At 34.5% G+C, this 16,181-nt stretch overlaps 1 protein-coding gene across 1 annotated transcript; it reads left to right on the plus strand.

Annotated features, from left to right (window-relative positions):
* The first annotated feature begins 840 nt into the window (after positions 1-840).
* On the plus strand, positions 841-8,310 carry LOC115446283 (skin secretory protein xP2). Its single transcript, XM_030172883.2, has 2 exons — positions 841-940; positions 7,013-8,310. Exons 1-2 carry the CDS (start codon positions 929-931, stop codon positions 8,078-8,080), a joined length of 1,080 nt encoding a protein of 359 aa, XP_030028743.1. The 5' UTR covers positions 841-928; the 3' UTR covers positions 8,081-8,310.
* The last annotated feature ends 7,871 nt before the right edge of the window (positions 8,311-16,181 follow it).

Genomic DNA, 16,181 nt, shown 5'->3' on the forward strand with positions numbered 1-16,181 from the left:
CAACGAATACACAGATTGAATCCAGACCCAGTCATAGGCATACCAAAATTAATCGAGCTGAGAATCGAACCGCGATCTTTAGTTAAGCTCTGGCTTGCATATCGAATCATGAAAACCGCAATCGTTGTTTGATTAAAAAGTTGCTTAATTAAATGCATTATAAAAATATTTTGATAACTTGTTATGTAGTATAAGTCTAAATTTGCAGTCCAGAATTTGTATTTGTACTCCATATTATAAGGTTAAAATCTCTACCTGTCATAAGACCGAAATCAATAAAGCGTATGCTGCATAGAATCCATCTCTGTCTACTCCTTCTAGTATACGAGCGAGCCTACGTTATTGATGCATGAAAAGCCGAATATTTATTTCATGTCAATAAAACCCACATTTGAAATACTTATATTGTTATGCAACTCGTTTGTATTGAAATGTATGCTGATACAATTTCCAAATACATAAAATATATTAAAAATGTAGAACTGACAATGCAAAACCAATATAATTTTATAGTCATATTTCTTTTACCAAATATGGGCACTGAACAAATATTTTATATCAAAATTGTGAGCAAAACCATAATCAGACTATAAAATTAATTACCTCACAATAAACAATTCAAGCCCACCGAATTTAAATACTTGATTAATCAACCGAAATTAATGCACCAAAAATATTTAATCCGGAAACACTAAGATTAAATGTTTATGTACACGAATTTATGGACTAATATGTAAACGCGCCACACGTCTGTCACCCGCCCAACGTCCGACCGAATAGCAAGGACTCGCTACGGACTGTCCACAGCCTAATCCAGCAACTAGGGGGGCTGTGGCGAAAGTGCAACCACATAACCACCTATAAATACACACAACGCGCACCGAGTGGTATCCAGTTCGAATCCCGGCTCCGAAGTTGAAGAGGCATAATGAAAACACCGGTGAGTGGTGTGAAGTGAAGTGAAGTGAAGCAAGTGATGACTTCAAAAAAGGAACGCTCGCGGTCCCGTGTGTGTTGTGATTTGTGATTCAGAACGGGATGTGATACTTTTTTGAAGTCAGCGCTTTGACACGTGTGAATTAGGGTGTTTTTTGAATGTAGATTATTTCGGTTTAAGATATTTTTTGGAGCTACATACATAGTAATGGCGCCATATATAAACATGATATTTTAATTTTTTTTTTTTTATTAAAGCTATAAAACGGTTACCAAGATAATGATTTAGTTTAAATATGTTCCGAATATATTGATAGAAATTTATAGAAAAAAGAAACTGAAATAAGTTATCAAATTATTAATTAGATGGAATATAATCTTAATCTTTTTTTTTCATAATTTCATCTAAGAAAAATCTATAATTAAATAATTCCCAAAAATATTTATTCAGTTTACCAACTAAGAACTTATTTCAAAAAGATTCTTTATTCGAAAACACCACATCAAAGAAAAGTAAAAATTAGTGCAATTAAAAGAAAGCGAATGACCAACGGTGTTAGGACTGCTGAACCGTGACGCACATCAATCCGTTACGTCACAATGGACACAGCCCGAGACAGGTTTCCAACTGGAATCGAAGTAGGAAGCGTGGCCAAGCTACGTGTATCAATAAAGTTACATAATATATCAATAATGCAGCTATATTTATAAAAAATCATAGTTCTTTTTTGTTTCATTAACTAATGCAAAACTATAGGATCAGCAGAAGTTTTCTCTCATATTTTTAAATAACAGAAAATAATAAGACAATTCTGTTAGATATGTGGTAGAAGTATTTCATTTGTCAGAGATAAAAACGCTCTTCTCTGCAACATGCGTAGTAGAAATATCGCAAGTTAATGCGGATATTTAAAATAAGATAGATGAATCCCGCATCGTGTTGGACCCTAATTCTAATCCGGAGCAAACAGATTTGCCAATAACAAATATAGATACTGACGAAAAATTATCATCTCTCGTCAGTCGCCGTTCTATCGAACCCACTACACTTACTATTAGGTGCAGTGGTATAAATTACCGTACGCATAAAAAAAAACAACATAAAAATTCAAAACAATCCCTAAGTTAACTTACATTCAGCCTACAATATGGAAAACGTAAAAAGCGTATTCAAATAGAGGTCAGAACGAAATACTTGTATTGACTTACAATAAATACAAGGCGACGGTAATATAGCCCTTCTACTGACCAATAAAACCCTTAAGGTCGAATATAATTCTATTATTGGAATATAGTACTTATGTTATTTATAGTAAAATCACTGTGAATAATTTCCCGCCAAAACAATTTTTTTTCCGAGAAGCTTAGGTTTCTCGTATATAAATAAATCTTTGATCTAATTATTCTCAGACTTGGAACAAATGTATTTTTGTATCACATAATTTATCTCGGGAATCGAACCCGTAGTCCCGGTTTACCGTTCTACGGTGGCTTCTAGATAAAAGATGATTCATCAAACCATGACGCTATTATAAATAAAATCCATTATACTTTCATATTCTATACTGTTTTAAAACTAGTAGAACATCAAGAACGTACTGTTTTAGTATCCCACTTTTAAAGAACGATTTCAATCCCATTTTGGTACCAATGCACTAACTAAGTGAAGGCTATTTAATCAAACAGTGAATTAGGTAAGAAGTTGCGAAAGACTACCATGGGAGTCGACTCCCACAACGGTCATGCAACCTTGGTAGTCGCGCCAATTAGCGTCATTGCTTTGTTTCCCATTGTGTACATAGTAGATTGGGGTTTTTACAATTATAGGAGTGATTGAACTATGAATTGAGTATTCTTAAAGGGTTTTTTAGATGAACAACTTACTGTCGGAAAACGTACATAAAATATATTAAAATCTAAAATTGTTTTATGACGTTGCCTTTCGCTAGTCCCCATACGACATTATTAATTGCTAAAACCAAATGAAATGTATCTTTAAATGTAAAGTAAAAAGGTTGTTTATCAAATTTGTCTCAGCAGCCTTAACAATTAAGACCAAAATGTTTTGCCAAAAATTATGGCGCACAATAACTAAACATATTACAAAAGAAAGTCCCTTTTCTATCTATCTGTGTTATCGATTTTTTCAAAATCTACTGAACGGATTTTTATGAAATTTGGTATGGAGATAATTTAAGACCATGGAAAGGTTATAGATTACTTTCTATCCCGGGAAAATATATAGCGGTACTTTATCCCAAAAAACTCCTTCATGCAAGCGAAGCCACGACCAAAGTTAGTAATCCTATAATTCTTAGCAAATTACCTATCCTACCATTGCCAAAGGCTCTGTTAGAATGTTTAATAGGCAGCATATTTGTTTTCGTTAAACCTCGTCAGATTTTATATGCTAATGCAATTCATATTACATTGTGCTTTTTGTCACCAGCACAGATGTATAACTAACCTAAATTAAGTTTAAATGAGCCTTATAACAACACACATAAAATTCCTTAAATGGTAAATGTAACATTACAAACAAGAAATGTGTTGACAAAACATTACGTAAAAACAATCATGTTCTTGTATTCAGAGCTGGAGCGCGAGAAGTCATAAAAGATTAACTAAGTATTCCATCTTTATATAACAGCTGTGTAAAAATACTGACATTAATTTTATAATATGTGACCACCGAATTGGGCTAGATTGTAGTTATGTTAGAGAGACGACTTATTAATAACAAATAAGAAATTTAATTAGGCTATTTTGACCTCATGTAGTCTGTTTGATTATGTAATGAACTACCATGGATTCTATTTATCATATAAAATCACAATTAAAGACAGTTACTTTGCCTAAGTAAAATAAGTACCTACAAGAAAATGTTACAAAAAATTGTTAAAACCAACGCGTTGATATCTTTTACTTTATTTATACGATTTCCGCACCGTTACAGACGAAAATCAGTATTTGGATAAAAACAATAACGATCAGGTAACTCTTGGCAACCATCCAGATACTTTCTCATGTTTTGCAACGAATGTGCATACGAATTTTCCGTATCAAAGTGATACACATTATATTGTTTCATTTAATTTTGAAACGAGTTACTTTTACAAAACATTTTTCCTTTTAAATTTGCAACAACATTTTATACTCTTTATATTTTTAATAAAACCAGTATTGGTATAATATTTGCTAAAAATATTTTATTGTCGAAATATTTTTGTTTTGCACGAATTTGCTAATAATCTAGAAAAACAGAGTCCGAAATTACTTAAATTTGCCCTAATTTTCGAATAATCTAAACGAAGAAAATAAAACACTTTAAACAGGTACAGTTTCGCAACCGATCTTAATAACGTGACATAAAATCCTTTGTTGCCAAAAATTCAAAATCCAAACGAAAGTCGAGTTTCCCGCGGACCGGTTTACACACGCGTGATGGCACTGCAGATTATAAAACTGCATTGTGAATCACACTGTGATCTAATTGTGAAATGGTTATGCATACATATTTCATAAACCTGTTACTAGATATATATCGTTTTAGGAAAACTCTTGAACTATGACTGTTATAACATAGAATTTAACTACCATAAATTCTATTGTAAAATCAAAATACATCTAGATCAATCTAAATAATCTCGAACTCTTATCTCAAAAAAAATCAAGTCTTTGGCAGATAGAAAAAGAGGGTACATTTTTGCAGAACTTTCCCATAGCACCTAATGATTGATGAAGTAACTGCTACAGAAAAAAATGGGACATTTCGCGCAGAGACCGTCGTACGCGACCGGGATAGTTGCAAAAGACGTCGGATTTAATGTCCCGTAATGCCCGTAATGCCTACCAATTTAGACTCCAGACGTTTTAAGTATAGGGCAATTTGGTGCGGTTCACCATCATATTATTTAAACGACGTTCGATTGCGTAAACACTTTAAGCAGGTCTAATTGGATGTTGGAAAAGTAAAATCTATTTGTGTAACTTGTGGGTGTGACGGTGGCGAAATTATGTCGGAGATATCAGTAATTAGATATGTAACAATTTCAAAGTAGCCATGTGTAGGTGATGCGATTGGTGGAGAAGATGGTCTGGTATATTGTACTAGATTCTTCTAGCAATCCTTACAGACTTAGGTTTTATTTTCAATACAATTACTGATATTAAAATATAATCTAAATCACTATTTTGAAAAATAAGCTCTCGAATTAGTTAGCTAGTTTTTAATTGGAGCAATTTATTGTTATAAACTCGTCTTACACAAAACGCAGCCTACTTAAACAAAAAATATCAAAACAAAAGAATAATCCGAACAAAAAATTTAATTATGCATGACATAACTTTGCCAATTGCAACATTTAATCAGTTGCAACAGTACCATACAAAATCCTTTTAAATGTCGCATTTTTAAATTTTAATTAAGTAGGTTATTGTCAACACATCTCAAGGTCGCAATCTTGTTTACGTTTGGCATACACGGTCGAGTTGAATGGCTCTACAATATTTGCATTGTGAAACTTAACTGGGGCTTTTTCGCGCGGTCGTGTTAATTTTGATGTTGGCCTGCGAGTTGCCAAATGTTTGTTCAATTCTTTGACAATGGTGGATCGAAATTTTGCAAGTGCAAATGTGCTGACATAACGACTCCAACGCATTCGAGGTTTCCTAGTGAGCTGGTTCTCATTAATTATCGTGATGTTATTATTCATGCGACATAGTTTTGTGTGATTTTTTTACATTTGATACGCCTTATCGCTTTCGACCGAGATTTAATGTAATTTAGTTAATGTATTTCTTCAGAATAATTCATGTTTTGATTTCAAGCCTCAATAAACTTAATATTTGAATATTTGTGCAATAGTCCTTAAGGCACACTGACTGAAATTTCTTTATTAGATCGAATTCAATTCAATAGTAAATTTTTTTTAATATTATTAATTTCTTGTTAATTTTTGGAATATGGAATATAAGTTGTCTTATAAATATTTGTAATACAATTCTTTTGAAAGACCTTTCAAATAAAAATTTCCATCCAACATATTGATTACTAAACTGGTCAATATTAAAACCTACTTAACATTTCTTTGTGCTAACTGAACAGGTGTTATTGCCATATTACATAAATAATGTCTTACTACCTTAACATTATAACCTTGTACCACGTCCTAAATTCTATCATATGATGAATGGATTAATGCAATAACTACGTTGTCTTTCACAGTCTGACGATCAATCATTTCAATGGACTTTTTATTTAAATTCGAATTCATAAAGTGTTAATTTGTAATTTACACAGTTTTTAATCCGAATAACATATTTATTTATGAGTTGTGACGGCCTATGCGCATATAATTAACTTAAGTAATAGTGACTCGTGTTTGGATTTTTAGATAAGATAAATTTGTGAACTAATTTTTTTTAGTAGATTGATATCTTTATTAGGTGAGTTTCGATAGAATAGTAAATTGCTATTGCCTGAAGTTAAATTTTGGATATTTTCATAAAACTAAAGGAATTCGTCAAACTAAACAAAGATTCCAAGATAGCTCAAAAAGCAAAGTCACTCACGGCCAATAATAACAAACCGAAAGTATTGGTCATCGTAACGATGCCAATACAGTGGAGCAAGCATTAGATAATAATGATAACTCGGCAAATACGATACAGTCCATTCATCACGATTGCGCACACGTGCATTGCACGAGGAAATCTAACGCAATATCATACCCTGGAGACATTTTCATCACGTCTTATGACACTTGGAAAGTTGAAGTTCCTGGATGTTCAGAATAACTCTTGATAGATTACGTTTTTGTTGCTATTATTGTAACTAAGTTAGTTTTTAAATAGTCTACATCGTTAAGTTCATCAATTACATTACTTAGATTAAATCTGGTTATTTCAACCAAAACATGTTTTACATGTCTTGTTTATTTATTTCCAAACGAACGATTTTATTATCTAAACCTCATTTGCACATTAAAGTAGGCTTGCGTATTATATATGAGGATTAGACATTTTAGACAAGTTAATGCGATTACAGTATTTATGCCATAATATTTTGTTACAGATTTGCTTAGTTTTCCTGCTGGTAGCAGCAGTGGCTGCCAGCGAGAAGAAGACGCAGAGCAAAGCAGAACCCCTGGACAAGAAGTTGGACAAACGCGGACTCCTAGACCTCGGCTATGGGTACGGCATTGATGGCTTGGATGTCGGCTATATCGGCTCAGGTCACGGCCACGGTGGCGCATACAACCTCGTCGACGGCGGCATCGGCGCCGGCTACGGCATCAACCTTGGTGGCCACACTGATGTCACCAGGACCGTCACCCTCGTCAAAGGCGTGCCAGTGCCCGTCGCCGTAGATAGGCCCGTGCCGTACCCAGTAGAGAAACACGTGCCCTACCCCGTCAAGGTGCCCGTGCCTCAGCCCTATGAGGTAGTCAAACACGTGCCAGTTCACGTGAAGGAGTACGTCAAAGTCCCAGTCCATGTCCCAGCCCCCTACCCCGTAGAAAAGAAGGTGCCTTACCCCGTACATGTGCCCGTTGACAGGCCCTACCCCGTCAAAGTACTCGTGCCTCAACCTTACCCGGTGGAGAAGCACGTTCCCTACCCCGTCAAGGTCCCAGTGCCCCAGCCCTACCCCGTGGAGAAACACGTGCCATACCCAGTGGAAGTGAAAGTGCCCGTCCCTCAGCCCTACCCCGTTGTGAAGCACGTCGGATACCCAGTTAAGGTGCCCGTTGACAGGCCTTACCCCGTGCACGTGCCCGCTCCCTACCCCGTCGAGAAGCCCGTCCCCGTAGCTGTGCCCGTTGAGAAGCCAGTGCCCGTACCAGTGCACGTTCCCGTCGACAGGCCCTACCCCGTCCACATTGAGAAGCCCGTAGCTTACCCCGTGAAGGTGCCCGTGCCGGAGCCCTACCCCGTGTACAAGCACGTCCCGGTCGCAGTTGAGAAGCCCTACCCAGTGCCCGTGAAGGTGCCCGTCGACAGGCCCTACCCCGTGCACATCGAGAAGCACGTGCCCGTCGCGGTGGAGAAGCCCTACCCCGTGCCCGTCAAGGTGCCCGTCCTCATCAAGGAACACGACTACGGCCACCTCAGCCTCGGAGGCTCCTACTACCACCATTAGATTAATGTAGCTTAGTCCCAAATTGTCATTCAATGATTCATTCGAAATTATTTATAAAATCTCGCCTGTCGACGGCCGGGACACCAGCAAAATGAAAATCATTAATTTCTCTTGTATATTTATGTAATGTATGTATGGGCGTACGTGTACGTAGTGATATAAAGTTACCATTTTCTAGGTTAAGTCGAATGTAAAAAGCTATCGATAAATATAAATAATTCTTTTTCGAAGTTTTTTGTTTTATTTCCTTTTACATCGGTACGGAAAAGATAGTAAGAGGCATGAATAAGTGACAATGGTTGACCTTCACGCCGGTTGTTGTGGTCGCTTGTATAATAAATATTTTGATTTACGTGAATGCAGTCACGCACGTGACTAACTCTACCACAGAAACTGGGAAGCTAACATATTATATCTTTAAATTCATAATTTAAAAAAATAATAATTTTGTAAGTAATATAAAACTTATCAACATAGTTGATTATACAGGGTACAATTTTAAACTAGATTCATATATTACTATAGAAGTATTAGCATAAATAATGAATATCCTATAAAACTATACATAAATCATAGGAAACTATAAAAAAGTTGTAAAACCCAACGTCAAAACCTGAACATTAAAAAGACCTAAAACTCGATATATGCAACAAAAAATAATGTTTACTTTTAATCCGTTTATTTTTATTAAAAACAAGCAATAAAATGTAAAATTTATGATTTTTAATATGTTAAAATGCAAATTCGGACAAAAGTTACTAGACAAATTTGGTTTACTACACAATATTTTATTCATGTTTTACGTAATATTACACATTATTCTTATTTTAGATTGTCATAGATGCTTTGTTATTTGAAATCTTGGCTATCTACGAGTATTATTCATTCAAATACTACTCAATTTATAATAATTGATATGAACAATAACTTTCTTTAGATACATTTTGTGTGCCGCCGTCGAATTAAGTGCTGTCGAGTCTATTTGGAAAATTTTATACGTTTTATGCAATTTGTTCTAAGCGTACAGTTGTCTATAAAGGACCTGACATAAGACGCACATAAAGATGTAAAGTACATATTTTGTGGTTGTCTATTTATTTATTTATTTATTTATTTATTTTGAGAGTTTACAACAGAGAGAACACACATTACATTATTTCACATATAGCAGTATAACGGTAGAAGATAACTGTGTTTCTCTACTTACAGTAAACTACAGCATGCATCATAACTTACATGGTATTATTAATTTTGAATTTAAAAGATTATTATTAAAGTATTTTAAAGTCTATATCTAATTGTATCCTTCTGATACAACAGAAGAATAAAATTAGATGCCACAACTAAATATTTGTTTTGGTGGCGTAATTACTAATACAACTGTATTGCATGCTTGGTACGATATCACTGAAACCTGGTTGAAATCTCAGGTCGGGCAAAATGCTATTGGGTTTTGTGATCTATCAAAACAAAGTCTAGAATCTATGTCCGAAATAGGCTCTCCCCGTACCACATCATGGGACGAAACACAGTGGCGAAATTGGGAGTACTGTTGCGTGCAGGCGTGTGTGTAAAAAAACATAGTGCGATTTTTATTTCACACGAACAAGGCAGTGATAAACGTCTATTTATTATATTAAAGGAATGACAATTGCATTTATATTAGTAAGATGGATAAAATATATACGTGGAATATAAATTTGAGTACTGAGTTTAAGCCTGAGGAATAGGTATTAACTACTCGCTTTACATTTAAATATTTAGATCTTTCGTTTCGAGATTTGAGGACCATGCGACTTTGATTACTATCAAATAATAGGACAATGATAATTTTTAAACAAAATATTATATTATTTAATGTAATCGTAACTATTTAAACAAATTTTTACGCCACCTTTCTCATGAACACATAGATAGATCGCATTCAAGAAATCGAAAACACGGAATCAATAATACAAATTCATTCAACCAGTCAAAGTTCAATACAAAACCGACATATTTAAGAAATCACTATGGACCCAAGGCTCCTCAAATATCTATGTCATCTAATTCAGTACACTTCCTCCTACGCACTGAAATAATAAGAATTCCTTGTGTTACATAAACGTAACATATATATCGTTACAAAACACAATCTCGATAGACAGCTTCAATGAGTGAGGCGACAATTTCTAAAACAGGTTATTGATGCAAAGATAATTTCAAATTGCGATACTCTAATTAACGTTTATAAGGAAATTGTTTATTTATAGTAAAGGAGAAGTTAATGATGCATTGATGTCCAAATAGAATTAAACATGCCGGCATAACTGTGCCGATCGTTCGGGGATTTTTCTCTTGTTGGTCGACATGTTTTTGGGCATCTCTTTACGTACCATCATCTGCAGTGAGGCAACTTTGCCGTATAATGGAAAAAAGTATATCGTTTTATAATGGACCCTAAATTGTAATACCTAGGAAATATAATGCTGTTGCTTCTATGTTGCATGTTACTCTTATTTTTGCTATTATTACCAAACACTACTTATAAATTTATACTGATTATACTCGCGTGAAGAACAAAACAAAATTAAATGTTTGCTAATTAATCTCAATTATAACGACATATATTCATAAAAATATATGAATAAATATTACAAATTTGATAATTTATGATTTTATAAAAAATTACACATGCACGCATTAATATTGTATGCTATACTTTGGAATAATAATTATCATTATTTGAGATAATATATTGAAATATGTGAAAGTAAAAACTATTTCCCAACTAGTCTACCGCTTAATTATAATTTAGATTTGAAGTGATAATCCCTAATTTAAAATGTTCATCGTTATATAAGTAATTTTAGTAGTTGTTTAGAAATAATTATTATTCTTATGCTTTGTTTCGACGTAACATAAGTGCAACTTTGTTCACCTACGTGATAAATAAAGTATTTTATTTTATAGATGAATAAATATATTATTAAAAAAAAAATTCTAACCAAGTTCACACTTGCAGTAGTTTTACGTTTTACGTAACTTCAGGTTATAGTAAGTGGAGTAGGTTACATCTGCCGGTTAATGTCGCCTCAATTGTAGCCGAAATTGATCGATCATGATGAATGGTCTTGACTTCTAGGTCAAATGAATTACTTTGTAAATTGAGCAGTGTATTTGATTTTATTTGGGCGCGTATTTGGGAGGCTGGTTATAGATTGTATTTGTGTAATTAATCGGCGATAGCCTAGTTGGGTGTGGAATGGACTGCCAAGACGAATGTCCGCAGGTTCAAATCCCAAGGGCACACACCTCTGATTTTTCTAATCATGTGTGTATTCTTTGTGAATCTATCCTTCGCTTTAACGGTGAAGGAAAACATCGTGAGGAAACCTACATATCTGAGAAGTTTTCTATAGGAATTTCGAAGGTGTGTGAAGTCTACCAACCCGCACTAGGCTACCGTGGTGGACTAAGGCCTAATCCCTCTCAGTCGTAGAGGAGGCCCGTGCTCAGCAGTGGGCAAGTATATAATACAGGGCTGATATTATTATTTAATCAAGTAAGTAATATTATATCACGCTTGTATTTCGTAAGGAATACAGGAATTGTAGTCAGCATTGCACGATTTTGACATATTTAAGTACTACTTTCTCTGTTCCGGTTTTTGTTGCTTATAATGCATTTTTGATAAAGTGTTATAGTGTTTGAATTTAGTTTTGCGATAGATTTATCGTGCATAACATTAGTGAATGGTAGATCTGTTACTTTCATATTTTCACTTACACCATCGCTGGCTTCATTTTTTGAATAGAGATGCAACTTAACCGTGTAGATAGTGAACTAAAATTTATTTATTTATTTAACGTGTATTATTCCAAAAAAATATTAGTAAATTGATTTACCAATATAACACCCTTTCAATTAAAAATGAAATGCATTCGTGTGTGAAAAAGCATTTTATATCCAAAACAAAGAAAGCATTTTCTTTCGCAAACAGATGTGATCCAAGCTAGGAACGCGGTTACCGTAGTTATGTTGTACAGACAAAGCGTTCATTGTCCCATTGTAGGACCAGTCACACGCACCGAACAGTCGAGAACAAAAACTGTATGAAGTTATTATAGGCAAGGACGCTATTAAACGTCTATTAAGTAACTCAATCGAGTATGGATAAATATTGGTGGAGAAAAAATATTTTGTGTCCACAATTCCATACGTCATTTATTCAGGGCTGATTTTTCAATCATTAGGTAAAAGTCGTTTATAAAATAAAATATAACGCATACAAATTACAATCGTAGTTGTATAGAATTAGGTAAATTGTTTGACTTCCACATTTCATAATTTATTTGTCAACTACAAATAGAAAAATCAGCTCTAAAAAGAAATTTCATAAAATATAGTAATCCTCTACTACTGAGATTCAGGTGTAGCGTCTTTGATGTCAAGATCTATGAAAAACTATAAAATCTAAGATACTTCAATTAGGAACACTTCCATCTGTTTAAAGCCACTTGGAACTTATCATGTTTAGGAAGATTTTGGTCATAACCTAGCTACGGCTTTAGCCTAATACTATTAAACAAATATAGTTTATATATAATCCCACTTCTGGCCACTGGCTTCCTATACTATTTAGTCCAAGTAACGGTGATTCGTTAAAGCAAATTATGTTCATACTTAGCTATGTATATAATAATAATATTATATACTGCCCCACTACTGAGCACGGGCCTCCTTTACTACTGATAGTAATTAGGCCTCAGTCCACCACGCTGACAGAATTCATATACGTTCGAAATTCTTTGAAGAATTTCTCAGGCATGCAGATTTCCAATGTTTTCTCACATCGGTAAAATAAGCGCTTATTCACTAATACACACATAACTTTAGAGAAGTTAGAGGTACCCGCCTTTAGGTTTTAACCTGCAGACATTCTCGGCAGCCTATTCCACTTCCAACTAGGCTATCTCCGCTTTTGACTACACAAAGAATATAATAATTAAAAAATCAATTAGCAGACTTATTGCCATTTACATAAACAACTATAAGAAAAAAATATCAAAAACGGTCAGTCAATGTGTGTAGCTCATTACTTTATCAAAGACATGACAATAGCAAAAAATACTCTAGATATCACGCTGTCGACGATTGTACGAAGTTAGCGGGCTCTTGAGAAAATCTCGCAGTTGTTTTTGTTACGAAATACCAAGAGGTGTGTAGGTCGTGTTATGCATGTTTAATGTGTGTGGTTAAAAATGCATGTGAAAATTGAAAAAAGTCGACCGATTACATTAGTCATATATTACGTTGCGTTACTGGGAAGAGATTTGTCAGGCGAACTAAGATTTCTAAGTGTAAGTTCGAATAAGTTGAGTTTTCACATAACCTGAGTGGATTTTGTTTAACAAATTTTAATGAAATTTGCATTATGGAATTAGATAACAATATGCATATTATAAAAAAAATTAAACAACCAAATAAAGATAACATATTGTAGATCTGTGATGTTAGTTTTTTCTATATGTTTAATAATTTCGAATACATAGCTCCAAAAATATGGTTAGCGTGCCATTTTACTGGAGGCACCGCATAGCTTTAGTGTTTTATTCTGAATATAATGTAATCAAAAGTTCAGCTTTTATCCAAAAATAAAAGCTTAATTTTTCCTCAACATAAAACGCTAATAAATCTATCACTTTTAAATACAGCCCTGTTATGCGCATGACTCAACGTCGGTCAATACAATTTAAACCATCTATTAAAAATAAGTATACTAACGCCATCTATAATCTGTTGAGAGAAAACAATCAACTTAGTAATGTGTTTTCAACATGTTACGCAGCGCATACGTGCATGATTTCTTTATCTGATTTAACATATACTTATGGAGTTCTCACGGACGCCGATAGAGGGCCAAATTCACTCTAGCGAGTCATTTAATTTATTGCTACGTTAATTAACTCAGTGTTTTAATATTTTATTTTATTAAATGAAGCAACGAGTTAGTTACTAACCCGATAACACTTGGACCCATTGGTATAAGAATATAGGCGAGAACTTCGAATATTACAGTATGCTACATACGCTCATCATCTTTAGACATTAATTAATATTATATCTCATAAAGCCCCATAATTAATGTAATTTTAATGGTCTTCAAAATAGAACACAACAATGCTTGAAGACTAATACTTTACTGCAAAATAATTTCTAATCTCTGTCTTGTGAGTGAAATCGATGTCTTGGGTTCAATCCTGAGATCTGTTAATAGTTGTTTTTGCGTAATGTGACATTTTGTGAGGACCAGTGGTTTCTGGCTCAAAGAAGTGATTACACCGGGTATGATAAATAATTACCAATAAGTAATATAAATTACGATGAATTAATATCTCTGACTTTTCCAATTACGTTTGTATAATTTAAAGAAGCTGGATGCGATTGGCTCCAGGCCGAAAAGGTGTCATGATATGAGAGAGACCTATACCCAGCAGTGGAACTCTAAAGGTTGTGGATGATGATGATGATAAATTTAAGTAATTATTGTTGTAATAAGGGCATAAGAAATTGTTTCTCGAAGTTCATTACCTAATAGTATGATTTTCATCAGCATAAACGGATTGATAACACATTCAACACGCCCTCATCCCCGAAGGGGTAGACGGGTGTAACTATAAAACCCACTTTTCGTCCTGTATGTTCCATCCCATGATGTGATAGGGATCTTGTGATAGCTTATCGCCATATCAAGCTCGAGTTCCAGCCTCCGGGCTTATATTGATGAGAAAGATCCAATATCGTTGATGGTAGACTCTGGATGCGATCCTTACCATCTCAAAGCGGTGGTTATACCACATACGAAATGCAATTACGCCACCGATACAGTCTGATTGACTTAATAAACGGATTGTGCCAAAAGGTTCTAAGCAGTTTTTCAAGAATTTAGGAAGAATTCTAACTTTTTGGGACTCCTATATTATCACAGGTTTCACAGAATATACATATAAACTCACTATGTAGTTTGAAACAAAATACTAGCCCTTGGGATAAGCCGACTTCCAAAAAAGAAAGGTCCTTAATTCGTGTGTTTATATTTTTTTATGTATTTATACTGATCTATCCAAGATTTATGAGCCGATTTGCATTTATTTTTGTTTATCTAAAATACAGTATCCCTTCCGGGTATAAATACCGGTTATTCTCCTAGTATTTACCATCGCTCGATCAAGGAAATGAACACCAACAAAACTGTTTGTAACATAATTTTGTAACAATTACGTGAACGAACTTATTTGAACGTAAATACTAGACTATTTTCTGTTTATTATTCAAGGACTGTTACGGTGAATCGTGACTTGACCATGTATGAACTACCAATACATTATGACCATAATTAGATATTTCTTAACTATTTCACTTAGGAAATGGACGGTAAATATTTGTAGAGCATTATATTTTGGTTGTTAAATAATATGGTGAGATGGAGAAACCGGCTTTGATAATTCCTTTACTAATAAGATCGGCGATAGCCTAGTTGGGTGTGGTACGGATTGCCGAGACGAATGTCCGCAAGTTGAAATATCTGGGCACACACTTCTGACGCTTTTAAAATGATGTGTGTATTCTTTGTGAATTATCGCTTGATTTAACGGTGAAGAAAAACATCGCGAGGAAACCTGCATATATGAGAAGTTCTCTATAGAAAATTTGGGGGTGTGTGAAGTTTACCAAACCGCACTAGGTCAGCGTGGTGGACTAATACCTAATCCCTTTCAGTAGTAGAGGAAGTCTGTGACCAGTTGTAGGACAGTATATAATACAGGGCTGATGTTACTATATTTACTAATAACAGGCTTTATGCCTAAGTGCTAAAGGCTGTTTGTATTCCAGGAAACAGCGTTAATGCGTCCTCAGCCACGAGCAAAGCCTAGTTCAAAATAAAAGCGCCAACACACTAAAGAGTGATAATGTAGCAACACTTTTATGACGCTGCTCTGGTGGCAAAATAATCTTTTGCCCTCATTGCGTTACCATACCGTTTCCCCCCACAAGTTCTACTTAGACCGCATACACACGCATTGCATTACATCATTTTAAATTAATTGGTGATAGGCCA

Source organism: Manduca sexta, chromosome 20, assembly GCF_014839805.1.
Source record: "Manduca sexta isolate Smith_Timp_Sample1 chromosome 20, JHU_Msex_v1.0, whole genome shotgun sequence".
Taxonomy (NCBI): domain Eukaryota; kingdom Metazoa; phylum Arthropoda; class Insecta; order Lepidoptera; family Sphingidae; genus Manduca; species Manduca sexta.